The sequence below is a fragment of the Salmo salar genome, chromosome 13, assembly GCF_965601325.2.
Source record: "Salmo salar chromosome 13, fSalSal1, whole genome shotgun sequence".
NCBI lineage: Eukaryota > Metazoa > Chordata > Actinopteri > Salmoniformes > Salmonidae > Salmo > Salmo salar.
The window spans coordinates 97,517,729-97,539,593 of record NC_138303.1 but is presented as its reverse complement, the minus strand read 5'-3'; the positions used below and the strand labels follow the sequence as shown (position 1 = coordinate 97,539,593).

At 39.3% G+C, this 21,865-nt stretch overlaps 1 protein-coding gene across 4 annotated transcripts in view; it reads right to left on the bottom strand.

The window, feature by feature from the left end:
- LOC106568132 (ras-specific guanine nucleotide-releasing factor 2) overlaps positions 1 to 21,865 on the bottom strand; it is a 74,223-nt gene that overhangs the window by 22,366 nt on the left and 29,992 nt on the right. For 3 of the 4 annotated variants that reach the window (XR_014380190.1, XM_082960476.1, XM_082960478.1), the window contains exons 9-18: positions 20,442 to 20,560; positions 20,103 to 20,266; positions 19,868 to 19,934; positions 19,525 to 19,661; positions 19,260 to 19,342; positions 18,866 to 19,114; positions 18,234 to 18,326; positions 13,882 to 14,492; positions 13,580 to 13,798; positions 13,187 to 13,293 (exon numbers count right to left, since the gene is read on the bottom strand). Coding sequence is in view for 3 of the 4 variants with exons in the window: in XM_082960476.1 (XP_082816602.1) it covers positions 13,187 to 13,293; positions 13,580 to 13,798; positions 13,882 to 14,492; positions 18,234 to 18,326; positions 18,866 to 19,114; positions 19,260 to 19,342; positions 19,525 to 19,661; positions 19,868 to 19,934; positions 20,103 to 20,266; positions 20,442 to 20,560 (1,849 nt within the window). In the remaining variant the exon portion in view is untranslated. The remainder of the gene's footprint in view (positions 1 to 13,186; positions 13,294 to 13,579; positions 13,799 to 13,881; positions 14,493 to 18,233; positions 18,327 to 18,865; positions 19,115 to 19,259; positions 19,343 to 19,524; positions 19,662 to 19,867; positions 19,935 to 20,102; positions 20,267 to 20,441; positions 20,561 to 21,865) is intronic. The other variant, XM_082960477.1, reaches the window with a different exon arrangement.

Genomic DNA, 21,865 nt, shown 5'->3' with positions numbered 1-21,865 from the left:
TGTCTACTACAGTCATATTATATCTACTACAGTCATGTCATATCTACTACAGTCATATCATATCTACTACAGTCATGTCATATCTACTACAGTCATGTCATATCTACTACAGTCATATCATATCTACTACAGTCATGTCATATCTACTACAGTCATATCATATCTACTACAGTCATATCATATCTACTACAGTCATATCATATCTACTACAGTCATGTCATATCTACTACAGTCATGTCTACTACAGTCATGTCATATCTACTACAGTCATGTCATATCTACTACAGTCATGTCATATCTACTACAGTCATGTCATATATACTACAGTCATATCATATCTACTACAGTCATATCATATCTACTAAAGTCATGTCATATCTACTACAGTCATGTCATATCTACTACAGTCATGTCATGTCTACTACAGTCATGTCTACTACAGTCATGTCATATCTACTACAGTCATATCATATCTACTACAGTCATGTCATATCTACTACAGTCATGTCATATCTACTACAGTCATGTCTACTACAGTCATATCATATCTACTACAGTCATGTCATGTCTACTACAGTCATGTCTACTACAGTCATGTCATATCTACTACAGTCATATCATATCTACTACAGTCATATCATATCTACTACAGTCATGTCATAACTACTACAGTCATGTCATATCTACTACAGTCATATCATATCTACTACAGTCATGTCATATCTACTACAGTCATGTCATATCTACTACAGTCATATCATATCTACTACAGTCATATCTACTACAGTCATGTCTACTACAGTCATATCATATCTACTACAGTCATGTCATATCTACTACAGTCATGTCATATCTACTACAGTCATGTCTACTACAGTCATGTCTACTACAGTCATATCATATCTACTACAGTCATGTCATATCTACTACAGTCATATCATATCTACTACAGTCATGTCATATCTACTACAGTCATGTCATGTCTACTACAGTCATGTCATATCTACTACAGTCATGTCTACTACAGTCATGTCTACTATAGTCATGTCATATCTACTACAGTCATGTCTACTACAGTCATGTCATGTCTACTACAGTCATGTCATATCTACTACAGTCATGTCTACTATAGTCATGTCATATCTACTACAGTCATGTCTACTACAGTCATGTCATGTCTACTACAGTCATGTCATATCTACTACAGTCATGTCTACTACAGTCATGTCTACTATAGTCATGTCATATCTACTACAGTCATGTCTACTACAGTCATGTCATGTCTACTACAGTCATGTCATGTCTACTACAGTCATGTCATATCTACTACAGTCATGTCATATCTACTACAGTCATATCTACTACAGTCATATCATATATACTACAGTCATGTCATGTCTACTACAGTCATGTCTACTACAGTCATGTCATATCTACTACAGTCATGTCATATCTACTACAGTCATGTCTACTACAGTCATATCATATCTACTACAGTCATGTCATGTCTACTACAGTCATGTCTACTACAGTCATGTCATATCTACTACAGTCATATCATATCTACTACAGTCATATCATATCTACTACAGTCATGTCATAACTACTACAGTCATGTCATATCTACTACAGTCATATCATATCTACTACAGTCATGTCATATCTACTACAGTCATGTCATATCTACTACAGTCATATCATATCTACTACAGTCATATCTACTACAGTCATGTCTACTACAGTCATATCATATCTACTACAGTCATGTCATATCTACTACAGTCATGTCATATCTACTACAGTCATGTCTACTACAGTCATGTCTACTACAGTCATATCATATCTACTACAGTCATGTCATATCTACTACAGTCATATCATATCTACTACAGTCATGTCATATCTACTACAGTCATGTCATGTCTACTACAGTCATGTCATATCTACTACAGTCATATATACTACAGTCATGTCATGTCTACTACAGTCATGTCATGTCTACTACAGTCATGTCATATCTACTACAGTCATGTCATATCTACTACAGTCATGTCATATCTACTACAGTCATGTCATATCTACTACAGTCATGTCATATATACTACAGTCATATCATATCTACTACAGTCATGTCATATCTACTACAGTCATGTCATATCTACTACAGTCATATCATATCTACTACAGTCATGTCATATCTACTACAGTCATGTTATATCTACTACAGTCATATCATATCTACTACAGTCATATCTACTACAGTCATGTCTACTACAGTCATGTCTACTAGTCATATCATATCTACTACAGTCATGTCATATCTACTACAGTCATGTCATATCTACTACAGTCATATCTACTACAGTCATGTCATATCTACTACAGTCATGTCATATCTACTACAGTCATGTCATATCTACTACAGTCATGTCATATCTACTACAGTCATATCATATCTACTACAGTCATATCTACTACAGTCATGTCTACTACAGTCATGTCTACTACAGTCATATCATATCTACTACAGTCATGTCATATCTACTACAGTCATGTCATATCTACTACAGTCATGTCTACTACAGTCATATCATATCTACTACAGTCATGTCATATCTACTACAGTCATGTCATATCTACTGCAGTCATGTCCAATCTACTACAGTCATGTCATGTCTACTACAGTCATGTCTACTACAGTCATGTCTACTACAGTCATGTCTACTACAGTCATGTCATATCTACTACAGTCATGTCATATCTACTACAGTCATGTCATATCTACTACAGTCATGTCATGTCTACTACAGTCATGTCATATCTACTACAGTCATATCTACTACAGTCATGTCATATCTACTACAGTCATGTCATATCTACTACAGTCATATTATATCTACTACAGTCATGTCATATCTACTACAGTCATGTCATATCTACTACAGTCATGTCATGTCTACTACAGTCATGTCTACTACAGTCATGTCATATCTACTACAGTCATATCATATCTACTACAGTCATGTCATATCTACTACAGTCATGTCATATCTACTACAGTCATGTCATGTCTACTACAGTCATGTCTACTACAGTCATGTCATATCTACTACAGTCATGTCATATCTACTACAGTCATGTCATGTCTACTACAGTCATGTCTACTACAGTCATATCATATCTACTACAGTCATGTCATGTCTACTACAGTCATGTCTACTACAGTCATGTCATATCTACTACAGTCATATCATATCTACTACAGTCATATCATATCTACTACAGTCATGTCATAACTACTACAGTCATGTCATATCTACTACAGTCATATCATATCTACTACAGTCATGTCATATCTACTACAGTCATGTCATATCTACTACAGTCATATCATATCTACTACAGTCATGTCTACTACAGTCATATCATATCTACTACAGTCATGTCATATCTACTACAGTCATGTCATATCTACTACAGTCATGTCTACTACAGTCATGTCTACTACAGTCATATCATATCTACTACAGTCATGTCATATCTACTACAGTCATATCATATCTACTACAGTCATGTCATATCTACTACAGTCATGTCATGTCTACTACAGTCATGTCATATCTACTACAGTCATGTCTACTACAGTCATGTCTACTATAGTCATGTCATATCTACTACAGTCATGTCTACTACAGTCATGTCATGTCTACTACAGTCATGTCATATCTACTACAGTCATGTCTACTACAGTCATGTCTACTATAGTCATGTCATATCTACTACAGTCATGTCTACTACAGTCATGTCATATCTACTACAGTCATGTCATATCTACTACAGTCATATCTACTACAGTCATATCATATATACTACAGTCATGGCATGTCTACTACAGTCATGTCATATCTACTACAGTCATATATCTACTACAGTCATGTCATATCTACTACAGTCATGTCATATCTACTACAGTCATGTCATATATACTACAGTCATATCATATCTACTACAGTCATGTCATATCTACTACAGTCATGTCATATCTACTACAATCATATCATATCTACTACAGTCATGTCATATCTACTACAGTCATGTCATATCTACTACAGTCGTCATATCTACTACAATCATATCATATCTACTACAGTCATGTCATAACTACTACAGTCATGTCATATCTACTACAGTCATGTCATATCTACTACAATCATATCATATCTACTACAGTCATGTCATATCTACTACAGTCATGTCATATCTACTACAGTCATATCATATCTACTACAGTCATATCATATCTACTACAGTCATGTCATGTCTACTACAGTCATGTCATATCTACTACAATCATATCATATCTACTACAGTCATGTCATATCTACTACAGTCATGTCATATCTACTACAGTCATGTCATAACTACTACAGTCATGTCATATCTACTACAGTCATATCATATCTACTACAGTCATGTCATATCTACTACAGTCATGTCTACTACAGTCATGTCATATCTACTACAGTCATGTCATATCTACTACAGTCATGTCATATCTACTACAGTCATGTCTACTACAGTCATGTCATATCTACTACAGTCATGTCTACTACAGTCATATCTACTACAGTCATGTCATATCTACTACAGTCATGTCATATCTACTACAGTCATGTCATATCTACTACAGTCATGTCATATCTACTACAGTCATGTCATATCTACTACAGTCATGTCATATCTACTACAGTCATATCATATCTACTACAGTCATGTCATATCTACTACAGTCATGTCATATCTACTACAATCATATCATATCTACTACAGTCATGTCATATCTACTACAGTCATGTCATATCTACTACAGTCATGTCATATCTACTACAATCATATCATATCTACTACAGTCATGTCATAACTACTACAGTCATGTCATATCTACTACAGTCATGTCATATCTACTACAATCATATCATATCTACTACAGTCATGTCATATCTACTACAGTCATGTCATATCTACTACAGTCATATCATATCTACTACAGTCATATCATATCTACTACAGTCATGTCATGTCTACTACAGTCATGTCATATCTACTACAATCATATCATATCTACTACAGTCATGTCATATCTACTACAGTCATGTCATATCTACTACAGTCATGTCATAACTACTACAGTCATGTCATATCTACTACAGTCATATCATATCTACTACAGTCATGTCATATCTACTACAGTCATGTCTACTACAGTCATGTCATATCTACTACAGTCATGTCATATCTACTACAGTCATGTCATATCTACTACAGTCATGTCTACTACAGTCATGTCATATCTACTACAGTCATGTCTACTACAGTCATATCTACTACAGTCATGTCATATCTACTACAGTCATGTCATATCTACTACAGTCATGTCATATCTACTACAGTCATGTCATATCTACTACAGTCATGTCATATCTACTACAGTCATGTCATATCTACTACAGTCATGTCATATCTACTACAGTCATGTCTACTACAGTACACTTCATTTTTATGCTGATGATACTGTTATTTACTGTTGTGCTTCATCTCTTACAAAAGCTTTCCAGAACTTGCAAACTGCTTTTAATACTGTTCAACATACCTTGTCTCAATTGAAGCTTATCCTCAATACTGACAAAACTAAACTACTGGTGTTTTCTAAAGCAAGAAATAGACCCCTGAACCTTTCACCTATTACTACCTTTCAGGGCAAGGAGATTGAGGTTGTAACCTCATATAAATATCTTGGAATTTTGATTGATGATGGCCTGTCTTTTAAAATGCATATTCAACAACTTACAAAAAAATTGAAGCTGAAATTAGGATTTTATTTTAGGAATAAGGCTTGTTTTTCTTTTGATGCCAGAAGGAGGCTAGTATCAGCTACATTTATGCCGTTACTAGACTATGGGGATATTTTATATATGAATGCTTCCGCTCAGTGTTTGAGATCAATTGACACCCTTTACCATGGCACTTTGAGATTTATTTTAAATTGCAAAACCCTTACGCACCACTGCACTTTATATACCAGGGTTGGCTGGCCTTCTCTAGTCACTCGTAGGCTCAGTCACTGGTATACTTTTATTTACAAAGCCATTTTGGGTTTACTACCTTTTTATTTGGGCATTTTTATTGTTCAGAAATGTGGTGGGTACTCTCTTCGTTCGAGGGACTTTATCTTGCTAACTGTTCCAAATGTCCGAACTGAATTTGGTAAAAGGGCTTTTATGTACTCTGCGCCATCGTCTTGGAATGCCTTACAAAATACTTTTAAACTGGAAGAACTTGTCCCGATTGGTATTTTTAAATCACTGATGAATGATCTTGATACTGATTCCCTGACCTGTCAATGTTTTTAATTTGCTGTTTTTGATTTTGTTATATTCTTTGTTAATTCTATGGTTTTTACTAGATTACTTGTAGTTTTTTATGTTGTTTGTCTAATTTTTGTAATGACTTGGCGCTGCCTATCTTGGCCAGGACGCTCTTGAAAAAGAGATTTTAAATCTCAATGAGCCTTTCCTGGTTAAATAAAGGTTAATAAATAAATAAATAAGTCATATCATGTCTACTACAGTCATGTCTACTACAATCATGTCATATCTACTAAAGTCATATCATATCTACTACAGTCATATCATATCTACTACAGTCATGTCATATCTACTACAGTCATGTCATATCTACTACAGTCATGTCATATCTACTACAGTCATATCATATCTACTACAGTCATATCTACTACAGTCATGTCTACTACAGTCATGTCTACTACAGTCATATCATATCTACTACAGTCATGTCATATCTACTACAGTCATGTCATATCTACTACAGTCATGTCTACTACAGTCATATCATATCTACTACAGTCATGTCATATCTACTACAGTCATGTCATATCTACTGCAGTCATGTCCAATCTACTACAGTCATGTCATGTCTACTACAGTCATGTCTACTACAGTCATGTCATGTCTACTACAGTCATGTCTACTACAGTCATGTCTACTACAGTCATGTCATATCTACTACAGTCATGTCATATCTACTACAGTCATGTCATATCTACTACAGTCATGTCATGTCTACTACAGTCATGTCATATCTACTACAGTCATATCTACTACAGTCATGTCATATCTACTACAGTCATGTCATATCTACTACAGTCATATTATATCTACTACAGTCATGTCATATCTACTACAGTCATGTCATATCTACTACAGTCATGTCATGTCTACTACAGTCATGTCTACTACAGTCATGTCATATCTACTACAGTCATATCATATCTACTACAGTCATGTCATATCTACTACAGTCATGTCATATCTACTACAGTCATGTCATGTCTACTACAGTCATGTCTACTACAGTCATGTCATATCTACTACAGTCATGTCATATCTACTACAGTCATGTCATGTCTACTACAGTCATGTCTACTACAGTCATATCATATCTACTACAGTCATGTCATGTCTACTACAGTCATGTCTACTACAGTCATGTCATATCTACTACAGTCATATCATATCTACTACAGTCATATCATATCTACTACAGTCATGTCATAACTACTACAGTCATGTCATATCTACTACAGTCATATCATATCTACTACAGTCATGTCATATCTACTACAGTCATGTCATATCTACTACAGTCATATCATATCTACTACAGTCATGTCTACTACAGTCATATCATATCTACTACAGTCATGTCATATCTACTACAGTCATGTCATATCTACTACAGTCATGTCTACTACAGTCATGTCTACTACAGTCATATCATATCTACTACAGTCATGTCATATCTACTACAGTCATATCATATCTACTACAGTCATGTCATATCTACTACAGTCATGTCATGTCTACTACAGTCATGTCATATCTACTACAGTCATGTCTACTACAGTCATGTCTACTATAGTCATGTCATATCTACTACAGTCATGTCTACTACAGTCATGTCATGTCTACTACAGTCATGTCATATCTACTACAGTCATGTCTACTACAGTCATGTCTACTATAGTCATGTCATATCTACTACAGTCATGTCATATCTACTACAGTCATGTCTACTACAGTCATGTCATATCTACTACAGTCATGTCATATCTACTACAGTCATATCTACTACAGTCATATCATATATACTACAGTCATGGCATGTCTACTACAGTCATGTCATATCTACTACAGTCATATATCTACTACAGTCATGTCATATCTACTACAGTCATGTCATATCTACTACAGTCATGTCATATATACTACAGTCATATCATATCTACTACAGTCATGTCATATCTACTACAGTCATGTCATATCTACTACAATCATATCATATCTACTACAGTCATGTCATATCTACTACAGTCATGTCATATCTACTACAGTCATGTCTACTACAGTCATATCATATCTACTACAGTCATGTCATATCTACTACAGTCATGTCATATCTACTACAGTCATGTCATATCTACTACAATCATATCATATCTACTACAGTCATGTCATATCTACTACAGTCATGTCATATCTACTACAGTCATATCATATCTACTACAGTCATATCATATCTACTACAGTCATGTCATATCTACTACAGTCATGTCATATCTACTACAATCATATCATATCTACTACAGTCATGTCATATCTACTACAGTCATATCATATATACTACAGTCATGTCATATCTACTACAGTCATGTCATATCTACTACAGTCATATCATATATACTACAGTCATATCATATCTACTACAGTCATGTCATATCTACTACAGTCATGTCATATCTACTACAGTCATGTCTACTACAGTCATGTCATATCTACTACAGTCATATCATATCTACTACAGTCATGTCATATCTACTACAGTCATGTCATATCTACTACAGTCATGTCATGTCTACTACAGTCATGTCTACTACAGTCATGTCATATCTACTACAGTCATGTCATATCTACTACAGTCATGTCATGTCTACTACAGTCATGTCTACTACAGTCATATCATATCTACTACAGTCATGTCATGTCTACTACAGTCATGTCTACTACAGTCATGTCATATCTACTACAGTCATCCCCGTCATATCACTACTACAGTCATGTCATACTCTACGTCAGCACCCGTCATATCATATCTACTACAGTCATGTCATATCTACTACAGTCATGTCATATCTACTACAGTCATATCATATCTACTACAGTCATGTCTACTACAGTCATATCATATCTACTACAGTCATGTCATATCTACTACAGTCATGTCATATCTACTACAGTCATGTCTACTACAGTCATGTCTACTACAGTCATATCATATCTACTACAGTCATGTCATATCTACTACAGTCATATCATATCTACTACAGTCATGTCATATCTACTACAGTCATGTCATGTCTACTACAGTCATGTCATATCTACTACAGTCATGTCTACTACAGTCATATCATATCTACTACAGTCATGTCATATCTACTACAGTCATGTCATATCTACTACAGTCATGTCATATCTACTACAGTCATGTCATATCTACTACAGTCATGTCATATCTACTACAGTCATGTCATATCTACTACAGTCATGTCATATCTACTACAGTCATATCATATCTACTACAGTCATGTCATATCTACTACAGTCATGTCATATCTACTACAGTCATGTCATATCTACTACAATCATATCATATCTACTACAGTCATGTCATATCTACTACAGTCATATCATATATACTACAGTCATGTCATATCTACTACAGTCATGTCATATCTACTACAGTCATATCATATATACTACAGTCATATCATATCTACTACAGTCATGTCATATCTACTACAGTCATGTCATATCTACTACAGTCATGTCTACTACAGTCATGTCATATCTACTACAGTCATGTCATATCTACTACAGTCATGTCTACTACAGTCATGTCATATCTACTACAGTCATGTCTACTACAGTCATGTCATATCTACTACAGTCATATCATATCTACTACAGTCATGTCATATCTACTACAGTCATGTCATGTCTACTACAGTCATGTCATATCTACTACAGTCATGTCATATCTACTACAGTCATGTCTACTACAGTCATGTCATATCTACTACAGTTATGTCATATCTACTACAGTCATGTCATATCTACTACAGTCATGTCTACTACAGTCATGTCTACTACAGTCATGTCATATCTACTACAGTCATGTCATATCTACTACAGTCATGTCATATCTACTACAGTCATGTCATATCTACTACAGTCATGTCATATCTACTACAGTCATGTCTACTACAGTCATGTCATATCTACTACAGTCATATCATATCTACTACAGTCATGTCTACTACAGTCATGTCATATCTACTACAGTCATGTCATATCTACTACAGTCATGTCATATCTACTACAGTCATGTCTACTACAGTCATGTCATATCTACTACAGTCATGTCATATCTACTACAGTTATGTCATATCTACTACAGTCATATCATATCTACTACAGTCATGTCTACTACAGTCATATCTACTACAGTCATGTCATATCTACTACAGTCATGTCATATCTACTACAGTCATATCATATCTACTACAGTCATGTCATATCTACTACAGTCATGTCATATCTACTACAGTCATGTCATATCTACTACAGTCATGTCATATCTACTACAGTCATATCATATCTACTACAGTCATGTCATATCTACTACAGTCATGTCATATCTACTACAGTCATGTCTACTACAGTCATGTCATGTCTACTACAGTCATATCTACTACAGTCATGTCATATCTACTACAGTCATGTCATATCTACTACAGTCATGTCTACTACAGTACACTTCATTTTTATGCTGATGATACTGTTATTTACTGTTGTGATTCATCTCTTACAAAAGCTTTCCAGAACTTGCAAACTGCTTTTAATACTGTTCAACATACCTTGTCTCAATTGAAGCTTATCCTCAATACTGACAAAACTAAACTACTGGTGTTTTCTAAAGCAAGAAATAGACCCCTGAACCTTTCACCTATTACTACCTTTCAGGGCAAGGAGATTGAGGTTGTAACCTCATATAAATATCTTGGAATTTTGATTGATGATGGCCTGTCTTTTAAAATGCATATTCAACAACTTACAAAAAAATTGAAGCTGAAATTAGGATTTTATTTTAGGAATAAGGCTTGTTTTTCTTTTGACGCCAGAAGGAGGCTAGTATCAGCTACATTTATGCCGTTACTAGACTATGGGGATATTTTATATATGAATGCTTCCGCTCAGTGTTTGAGATCAATTGACACCCTTTACCATGGCACTTTGAGATTTATTTTAAATTGCAAAACCCTTACGCACCACTGCACTTTATATACCAGGGTTGGCTGGCCTTCTCTAGTCACTCGTAGGCTCAGTCACTGGTATACTTTTATTTACAAAGCCATTTTGGGTTTACTACCTTTTTATTTGGGCATTTTTATTGTTCAGAAATGTGGTGGGTACTCTCTTCGTTCGAGGGACTTTATCTTGCTAACTGTTCCAAATGTCCGAACTGAATTTGGTAAAAGGGCTTTTATGTACTCTGCGCCATCGTCTTGGAATGCCTTACAAAATACTTTTAAACTGGAAGAACTTGTCCCGATTGGTATTTTTAAATCACTGATGAATGATCTTGATACTGATTCCCTGACCTGTCAATGTTTTTAATTTGCTGTTTTTGATTTTGTTATATTCTTTGTTAATTCTATGGTTTTTACTAGATTACTTGTAGTTTTTTATGTTGTTTGTCTAATTTTTGTAATGACTTGGCGCTGCCTATCTTGGCCAGGACGCTCTTGAAAAAGAGATTTTAAATCTCAATGAGCCTTTCCTGGTTAAATAAAGGTTAATAAATAAATAAATAAGTCATATCATGTCTACTACAGTCATGTCTACTACAATCATGTCATATCTACTAAAGTCATATCATATCTACTACAGTCATATCATATCTACTACAGTCATGTCATATCTACTACAGTCATATCTACTACAGTCATGTCATGTCTACTACAGTCATGTCTACTACAGTCATGTCTACTACAGTCATGTCATATCTACTACAGTCATGTCATATCTACTACAGTCATGTCATATCTACTACAGTCATATCTACTACAGTCATGTCATATCTACTACAGTCATGTCTACTACAGTCATGTCTACTACAGTCATATCTACTACAGTCATGTCTACTACAGTCATATCTACTACAGTCATGTCTACTACAGTCATGTCTACTACAGTCATGTCATATCTACTACAGTCATGTCTACTACAGTCATGTCTACTACAGTCATGTCATATCTACTACAGTCATGTCATATCTACTACAGTCATGTCTACTACAGTCATGTCTACTACAGTCATGTCTACTACAGTCATGTCATATCTACTACAGTCATGTCATATCTACTACAGTCATGTCTATTACAGTCATGTCTACTACAGTCATGTCATATCTACTACAGTCATGTCATATCTACTACAGTCATGTCTACTACAGTCATGTCATATCTACTACAGTCATGTCATGTCTACTACAGTCATGTCATGTCTACTACAGTCATATCATATCTACTACAGTCATGTCATATCTACTACAGTCATGTCATATCTACTACAGTCATGTCATATCTACTACAGTCATGTCATGTCTACTACAGTCATGTCTACTACAGTCATGTCATATCTACTACAGTCATGTCTACTACAGTCATGTCATGTCTACTACAGTCATGTCATATATACTACAGTCATGTCATATCTACTACAGTCATGTCATGTCTACTACAGTCATGTCATGTCTACTACAGTCATGTCATGTCTACTACAGTCATGTCATATCTACTACAGTCATGTCTACTACAGTCATGTCATATCTACTACAGTCATGTCTACTACAGAGGCCAGAACACCAGGGGGCCCCTGGGGAGCAGAGTGACATTTCTCTGGTCATCACGAGTACAGAGCAGGTCTGGCAGGGGGTAGGCAGTGTGTGTGTGTGTGTGTGTGTGTGTGTGTGTATGTGTGGTTCAGACCTGTGAGTGCTTGGAGACCCAGTGACGCAGTACATTGAGGACTCTGTTGGTAGCAGCTCTACGGATGATAAACTCCTTGTCACAGGTCCTTTCACTATTATTGAAACCTAAGAGAGAGAGAGAGAGAGAGAGAGAGAGAGAGAGAGAGAGAGAGAGAGAGAGAGAGAGAGAGAGAGAGAGAGAGAGAGAGAGAGAGAGAGAGGAGAGAGAGAGAGAGAGAGAGAGAGAGAGAGAGAGAGAGAGAGAGAGAGAGAGATAAGGAGAGAGAGAGAGAGAGAGAGAGAGAGAGAGAGAGAGAGAGAGAGAGAGAGAGAGAGAGATAAGGAGAAAGCGAGAGTCAAAGAAGGAAATTTACGATGCAGGTATTTACCAGGTGTTGATGTTGTCTTTTACCCTGGGAACTGCCGTGTCCGGCGGCTGCCGTTGCAATAGCATAGGCTGAGGCTGGTGACATCGTACCACGATTGTTCTCCCCCGTGGAACCTCTGTATCGCATGTGTCGGTGTGTAGAGGGGGAGCGACAGGGGGACTCTGTCAGGGGGACTCGATCCTCGCTGACTTGAGGGTTAGACTCTGGAAGGAACTTCTCCAGAGAAACGGTCTCCAGAACAGCTGTTAATTAAAATACACAGGCACTCAGTAAGTGTGCGTTTATTTGTGTGTGTGTGTGTGTTCGTGTGTGTGTGCCAGCCTACCCCTGCGGATGCCTCGTCTGAGTTTCCCACAGCTGGCGTCGATGCGCGGCATGTCTCCTCCTCCGTCTTCCAGCGTTGGGGGGGCAGGTTCCGGAGAACCGGGAGAATGGTCCACAGAGGTGGTGTGAGGGGAGTTGGAGAGCCCCGGGATTGTTGGCAGGCTGGGAGCCCGTGTGCAGGTGGGAGGGGGGGACGAGAACCCTGACGGAGCCCGGTTGGAGGTGGGAGGGGGGGACGGGAACCCTGACAGAGCCAGGGTGGAGGTGGAGGTGGGAGGGGGGGATGAGAAACCTGATGGAGCCAGGGTGGAGGTGGGAGACGGGGAGGAGAAGGAGGGAGGGTGGGAGGAGGTGGTGGAGTTAGCAGCAGAGGAGGAAGGGGTGTAGAGGTCTAGGACTCCTGCCTTGGAGGAGAAGGGGGAGGAGAGGGAAAGTTTGCGGGAGTGGAAGGGGGAGGAGAGGGAGAGTTTGCGGGAGTGGACAGGGGAGGAGGTGAGGGAGGGGGTGGTGAGAGGAGGAGAGGAGAACTTGCGACAGAGACGGGGAGATTTGTTGTTGAAGTGCTCGCCGCCCCACGTCCCCTGGTTGGTAGCAAAGAACAACTCCAGAGACCTGAGAGGAGGAGAGGAGAGAAGAGAGGTGTGGGATAAGAAGAGGAGAGACCAAAGGTAGAAGAAGATGAGGAGAAAGAAAAAATTGACACACTTATTTCTACTGAGAAAAACGTCATGTGACAAACCTCTGCAACTGGGTCATTCCACGAAATGAGTGCCTTTTGATATTTTAGGTAGAAATTGTGCACAAATATTGAATTTTAAAAACTTGTTATATTACATTAAGTGACCTATATACCGCATGGAAAATTCAAGAAATCTGATGTTTTTATATGAATATAAACTTGCTAAAGTGCCAAAATTCAGCATCTTGACATCTCCCTCTGTGCACCCTCTGACTTCTAGGAAGATTTGAACCCACTTAACCCCAACATTTCTCCAAGTTTTCACCATCATTGTAAAGCCCTCATTATTTTGTTGCTTTAAGAAAGTCATTTCTGAAGTATTAAGTCATTTCTGAAGTACTAACTCATTTCTGAAGATGTATTATGTATTTAATGTGATTAGCGATTAAATGTAAGTTAAAAGAAAATACCTGTCAAGTGTTAATGTTTTTTAAAGAAACATTGAACATCTAATAGTCAGATCACATTGTCAAAGCAGGTTAACTGATTCTCTTTTTGGCCATTTTCTAGTGTTTTGTGGTGGAAAACTGAGCGGGTCGAGCCTTATAAGTCAACCCTGTTACCCATAGATAGGCTAGAAATGTTTAAACAATAAAAAAAAGAAATGTGTGACGCTTGCATTCAGTTGCTCCTCCTTGTTGCACAAAGCAAGCTTTCTTTCCCCTGTCACAAGGGGATTTATGGCTGATTTGAGATGAAATCTGTCATGATTCCACCTGTCACAAGAGGGCAGCAGAGACCGTCCAGGAGACATTAAATGACACTCAGGTGTGTCCTATTACTAATTATGATTTCCCTCTAAGAGAGGTGTGTTTTCTGTTTCGCTTTGCAGTAGCTTGATTTCTGTTCCCTGTGTGTTCGTCCCCAGAGTGAGTTGTCCAGTGTTGGTTGTTTTTCCCCAGTATCAATGCTCTACTTTCCGGCTACCCGGATAAAGCACTAAATAAACTTCAGTTAGTGCTAAATACAGCTGCTAGAATCCTGACTAGAACCAAAAAATTTGATCATATTACTCCAGTGCTAGCCTCCCTACACTGGCTTCCTGTTAAGGCAAGGGCTGATTTCAAGGTTTTACTGCTAACCTACAAAGCATTACATGGCCTTGCTCCTACCTATCTTTCCGATTTGATCCTGCCGTACATACCTACACGTACACTACGGTCACAAGACGCAGGCCTCCTAATTGTCCCTAGAATTTCGAAGAAAACAGCTGGAGGCAGGGCTTTCTTAGAGCTCCATTTTTATGGAATGGTCTGCCTACCCATGTGAGAGACACAGACTTGGTCTCAACCTTTATGTCTTTCTGAAGACTCATCTCTTCAGTAGGTCCTATGATTGAGTGTAGTCTGGCCCAGGAGTGTGAAGGTGAACGGAAATGTTCTGGAGCAACGAACCGCCCTTGCTGTCTCTGCCTGGCCGGTTCCCCTCTCTCCACTGGGATTCTCTGCCTCTAACCCTATTACAGGGGCTGAGTCACTGGCTTATTGGTGTTCTTCCATGCCATCCCTGGGAGGGGTGCGTCACTTGAGTGGGTTGAGTCACTGACGTGGTCTTCCTGTCTGGGTTGGCGCCCCCCCTTGGGTTGTGCCGTGGTGGAGATCTTTGAGGGCTATACTCGGCCTTGTCTTAGGATGGTACGTTGGTGGTTGAAGATTTGCCTCTAGGGGTGTGGGGGCTGTGCTTTGGCAAAGTGGGTGGGGTTATATCCTGCCTGTTTGGCCCTGTCCGGGGGTATCATTTACATTTACATTTGAGTCATTTAGCAGACGCTCTTTAGCAGACGCGACTTACAGTAGTGAATGCATACATTTCATTTCAGGCATTATTTCTTTTTTGTTGTTGTACTGGCCCCCCGTGGGAATCGAACCCACAACCCTGGTGTTGCACACACCATGCTGGCGTTGCAAACACCAAGAAGACCTGTGTATCATCGGATGGGGCCACAGTGTCTCCTGACCCCTCCTGTCTCAGCCTCCAGTATTTATGCTGCAGTAGTTTATGTGTCAGGGGGCTAGGGTCAGTCTGTTATATCTGGAGTATTTCTCCTGTCTTATCCGGTGTCCTGTGTGAATTTAAGTATGCTCTCTCTAATTCTTTCTTTCTTTCTTTCTTTCTTTCTTTCTTTCTTTCTTTCTTTCTTTCTCTCTCTCGGAGGACCTGAGCCCTAGGACCATGCCTCAGGACTACCTGGCATGATGACTCCTTGCTGTCCCCAGTCCACCTGGCCGTGCTGCTGCTCCAGTTTCAACTGTTCTGCCTGCGGCTATGGAACCCTGACCTGTTCACTGGACGTGCTACCTGTCCCAGACCTGCTGTTTTCAACTCTCTAGAGACAGCAGGAGCGATAGAGATACTCTCAATGATCGGCTATGAAAAGCCAACTGACATTTACTCTTGAGGTGCTGACTTGTTGCACCCTCGACAACTACTGTGATTATTATTATTTGACCATGCTGGTCATTTATGAACATTTGAACATCTTGGCCATGTTCTGTTATAATCTCCACCCGGCATGAGTGAAAGGAAGGATCTACTGTATGAGTGAAATGAGGAATGTACTGTATGAGTGAAATGAAGGATCTGCTGTATGAGTGAAATGAAGGATCTGCTGTATGAGTGAAATGAAGAATGTACTGTATGAACTACTGTATGAGTGAAATGAAGGATCTGCTGTATGAACTACTGTATGAGTGAAATGAAGGATGTACTCTATGAACTACTGTATGAACTACTGTATGAGTGAAATGAAGGATGTACTGTATGAACTACTGTATGAGTGAAATGAAGGATGTACTGTATGAGTGAAATGAAGGATGTACTGTATGAGTGAAATTAACGATCTGCTGTATGAGTGAAATGAAGGATGTACTGTATGAACTACTGTATGAGTGAAATTAAGGATGTACTGTATGAACTACTGTATGAGTGAAATGAAGGATGTACTGTCTGAACTACTGTATGAGTGAAATGAAGGATGTACTGTATGAGTGAAATGAAGGATGTACTGTATGAGTGAAATGAAGGATGTACTGTATGAGTGAAATGAAGGATGTACTGTATGAACTACTGTATGAGTGAAATGAAGGATCTGCTGTATGAGTGAAATGAAGGATGTACTGTATGAACTACTGTATGAGTGAAATGAAGGATGTACTGTATGAGTGAAATGAAGGATGTACTGTATGAAATACTGTATGAGTGAAATGAAGGATCTGCTGTATGAACTACTGTATGAGTGAAATGAAGGATGTACTGTATGAACTACTGTAGGAGTGAAATGAAGGATGTACTGTATGAACTACTGTATGAACTACTGTAGGAGTGAAATGAAGGATGTACTGTATGAACTACTGTATGAGTGAAATGAAGGATGTACTGTATGAACTACTGTATGAACTACTGTAGGAGTGAAATGAAGGATGTACTGTATGAACTACTGTATGAGTGAAATGAAGGATGTACTGTATGAACTACTGTATGAACTACTGTAGGAGTGAAATGAAGGATGTACTGTATGAACTACTGTATGAGTGAAATGAAGGATGTACTGTATGAACTACTGTATGAACTACTGTAGGAGTGAAATTAAGGAATGAAAGAAAAAAGAGTGTTACTCTTGTTGGTCCAAAGCAAGCCGTGTGATCTTCAGACTGTAGTCAGGACAGAGAGACGTGATGGACAGACGATCAGAGGAGTGATACTGAACCCTGTGAGGAGAGGAGGAGGAGTGGAGTGGAGGAGCAGAGTGGAGGAGGGGGGAGGAGTAGGGGAGGAGTGGAGGATGGGGGTGGAGGAGGGGAGGAGTAGGGGAGGAGTGGAGTGGAGGAGCAGAGTGGAGGAGAGGGAGGAGTAGGGGAGGAGTGGAGGATGGGGTGGAGGAGGGGAGGGGAGGAGTAGGGGAGGAGTGGAGTGGAGTAGCAGAGTGGAGGAGGGGGGAGGAGTAGGGGAGGAGTGGAGGATGGGGTGGAGGAGGGGAGGGGAGGAGTAGGGAAGGAGTGGAGGATGGGGGGAGGAGTAGGGGAGGAGTGGAGGAGAGGAGGATGGGAGGGAAGTGGAGGAGGACAGGGGTGGAGGGAGAGAAATGAGAGTGAAAGAGACAGAGATGGTGATGGTCAGCATGCATGTCTAATATATGAGGATTGACGGGGGAAGAGAGAGAATGGATAAAAGAGTGATGGAGTGATGGATGAATGAGAAGACACATATTGTGGATGTGTGTGTGGGTTCATACTGTATATCTTTCTACCTGACCGGTATAGAGGTAAAGGGTTTCTTGTATATGTCGGCCAGTTTGTCCATGACCACAGCAGCGGTAGTAAAGATCCTGTACGTGTGGAGGAAGGTGTTGAGGAAGTCGATGGACAGGAAGCGCAGGTCAGTCAGTCTTTCCAGCAGCCGCTCCACGCTGGCGTAGCGGATCTGGGGGACCTTGCAGGAGTTGAGCGTCTTGCTGAAGCAGATGTCCACATCATCTTTGTGCAGCCGTGCGTCCGACCTGGTGGAACACGTATGAATAAGATCGTCAGTCATTGGGTGATCTCCCAGAGAGGGCGAAGGGAATTGGATAACCTGGGGATTATGAACCCTCACTGGTGTAGAAAAGGGGGAAAAAATTATTTAAACTTTATTTGAGCTCTTACTTGATCATGTGCGGCACAGTGACTTTTGAGTTTTCCTCAAACACACTGGTCATCAGGCCATTACAGCGGATATTATCTATACACTATAGACAGAGAGAAATAAATAGTTACAGAATGAAAGACAGAGGGAGAAAAGAGTGGTGAGACACTCATGTCCCTGTCCATGGTGCTGAACCGCTTTCAAAATCAGTGTTTAGAGGTTTGCAGAAGTAGTAGGGGTAGGAGTTGATTTGGGACTGGGCACCTCATCCCCAGGTGTTTTTACCTGACTGATGTCACTGGTCCAGCCAGCTTTCTCCTGGCGGGAGGGAGCCAATAGGATGACAGAGAAGGCGGGGCCATCAGGGGGTTCCACCATGATCTTAAACTCCAGGTGGTTGAAGCCCTGACTTCCTGCATTGTCTACAGAGGGGAGAGAGGGGGAGGGCAAGAGGGAGTGAGAGAACAAGTGTGAGAGAGAGAGAGAGAGAGAGAGAGAGAGAGAGAGAGAGAGAGAGAGAGAGAGAGAGAGAGAGAGAGAGAGAAACAAAGAAACAAAGAGACAAGATTAACAGACTTCTTGCTGATTGGGTGATTGATTTGTTTCATTGATTAAGAAAGACACTTACAGTCCTCATCATTGGCGTCCAGCTCCTCTACAAGTGTACATTCTATCAGGGTCAACATCCCGCCCTGCTGTTAGGATCAAAGGGCAGAGGTTAGAGGTCATACATCATGTATAGAGGGAAGGTCAGTTGAGTTAAAATCTGCTTGACATACAAACGTTTCCTACTACCTTGTGTGCAGGTGTTTGACCATGAGAAAGTACATGCATGTGTGTCTGTGTGTGTGTTTGATTCTCACTTTGATCAGGTGCAGCTTGCCCCCGGAGGTGCGTGTGCAGACAAGGAAGTGTTTTGTAAACAGGAAACACTGTCGCTCTCCTTCCTTCTTGAGTGACAGAGAGCCCAGACGGACCTTACTGAGCATGCCCCGTTCATTGCTGGATGGGAGCTGGATCAGAGAGCCTGATGGGTAGATGGAGAGGGGGGATGGTGTGTGTGTATATTTGGTGGGAGGCGGGGAAACAAAAAATATCGGTTACACATACTGTACTACTGATGACAGTTACCGGCAACCATGTTATAATGCTGTGGATTCTGCCTGGTGTGTGTGTGGGTGTTTACACGCGTATGTACTCACCCTGTCTGACAAAGGTCTGGCTGGTATCCAGTAATATGTCACAGCCTTCTACGATCATTCTCTCAATGGCCAGATTCTTACGAATGTTCTCTGTATCGCTCACCTCATCATGCATCATCCTGACAACAAAACCACAGTTAGCTACATTATCAACACAACAACTGTTACCTACATTATGAACACAACCACCGTTAGCTACATTATCAACACAGTGACGGTTAGCTACATTTACTACACAACCACTGTTAGCTACATTATCTACACAGCTTCCGTTAGCTACATTATTGACACAGCCAACGTTAGCTACATTATCGACACAACCACTGTTTGCTGAAAATACATTATCTACACAACCACTGTTAGCTTAAGCTACATTATCTACGCAACCACTGTTAGCGATAGCTACATTAGCTACACAACCACCCTTGGCAACATTATCAACACAACCACTTTCAGCTACATTCACACAGCCACTGTTAGCTACATTATCTACACAACCACTGTTAGCTACAGACACATTATCCACCCAATCACTGTTAGCTACATTATCAACACAACCACTGTTAACTACAGCTACATTTTTTACACAACCATTATTTGCTACAGCTACATTATCTACACAACCACCCGTATCTAAATTGTTAACATCCACTGATAGTGACATTCTCTACACAGCCACTGTTATTAACTACAGCTAAATTATCTACACAACCACTGCTAGCTACAGCTACCTTATCTATGCAACCACTGTTAGCTACAGCTACATTAGCAACACAACCACTGTTAGCTACATTATCAACACAACCACAGGTAGCTAAATTATATACACAACCACTGTTAACTACAGCTACATTTTTTACGCAAGAACTATTAGCTACAGCTACATTATCTACACAACAACCCTTAGCTAAATGATCAACAACCATTGTTAGCGACATTACTGTTATTAACTACAGCTAAATTATCTACACAACCACTGTTAGCTACAGCTACCTTATCTATGCAACCACTGTTAGCTAAAGCTACATTTTCTACACAACCACGGTTAGCAACATTATCTACACAACCACTGTTAGCTAGATTATCAACACAACCAGTTAGCTACATTATCAACACAACCCCAGTTAACTGCATTGTCTACATAACCACTGTTAACTACGGCTACATTATCTGCACAACCACTGTTAGCTGCAGCTATATTATCAACACAACCACTGTTAACTACAACTACATTATCAACACAACCATCCTTAGCTACATTATCAACACAACTACTGTTAGCTACATTATCAACACAACTACTGTTAGCTAAAGCTACAGTATCCACAAAGCTACTGTTAACTACATGATCTACACAACCACTGTTAGCTACAGCAACATTATCTACACAACCACCCTTAGCTACACTATCGACACAACCACTG